This window comes from Eufriesea mexicana, unplaced genomic scaffold (assembly GCF_001483705.2).
Source record: "Eufriesea mexicana isolate 0111107269 unplaced genomic scaffold, ASM148370v2 scaffold90675, whole genome shotgun sequence".
Taxonomy (NCBI): Eukaryota; Metazoa; Arthropoda; class Insecta; order Hymenoptera; family Apidae; genus Eufriesea; species Eufriesea mexicana.
Genome location: NW_016993135.1, coordinates 1 through 829, shown reverse-complemented (window position 1 = coordinate 829; position 829 = coordinate 1). Strand labels below are relative to the sequence as shown.

Sequence of the window (829 nt, the reverse complement as noted above, 5' to 3'; positions counted from 1 at the left end):
CGGTTTTCTACTGCGACGACCAGCCTTATCCAGGCTTCTTCGCTGACGTGGAGACGAGATGCCAGGCGTGGCATTATTGCGACATAGACGGCCGTCAGGCAACGTTCCTCTGCCCGAACGGCACGCAGTTCAGCCAGGCAGTGTTCGTCTGCGACTGGTGGTTCAACGTGAGGTGCGAGCTCAGTCCTAAATTGTACGCCATCAACAGCCGACTCTACGGTAGGCCCACCGAGAGCCCGACCAGACCCCATCGTCTCATCACCAAGGAGCTCCTCGAGAATATTTTCGTCAGGCGGAAATGAAGAACCGGGGTGACAGCGTTCTCGTTTACTGCCAAACACGAACATCGTGACAGCAATTTGCTCGGCGAATGGAGGACATTGGTTGTCCAGCAATGTATCGAGATGGACGTGTGTCTTCTTGGTAAAGGAGACAGGTGTCTGTCGTCCTGATCTCGAATGCTCGAAACGGGGAAAGAGAAGACGCGTTTCTTGCTCGTAGAGTACCGATATACGAGTTGCGACCCTAATTGAGCTAGAGGCGGTCAGTCGATGCGAGGTTAGGACGTCAGTGTGATGGGACTTGGTCGATGCAGAGAAGAAGACACGTTTCCTATATTGCTTGGTGAATTTTATTCTAGGATAGGGATATAGGAGGTATGAACCTAACTGATCTAGAGATATTCTATGCGAGACTAGAACAAGTTAGGAGGTATGAATCTAACTGATCTAGAGATAATCTATGGAGGTTGGAACAAGTCAGTGTGAGACGAGACTTGGTCAAAGAGATAGGGTTGGTCTGATGGGGATATTCGAGGGATTGACAGACG

General features: G+C 50.5%; 1 protein-coding gene across 1 annotated transcript; it reads left to right on the top strand.

Annotated features, from left to right (window-relative positions):
* Window positions 1-7: 7 nt before the first annotated feature.
* On the top strand, window positions 8-302 carry LOC108554733 (uncharacterized; the record flags this gene model as incomplete). Its single annotated transcript, XM_017910107.1, has 1 exon — window positions 8-302. A coding segment is annotated over one exon (295 nt), but the record flags the coding sequence as incomplete, so codon positions are not given.
* Between the last annotated feature and the right edge of the window lie 527 nt (window positions 303-829).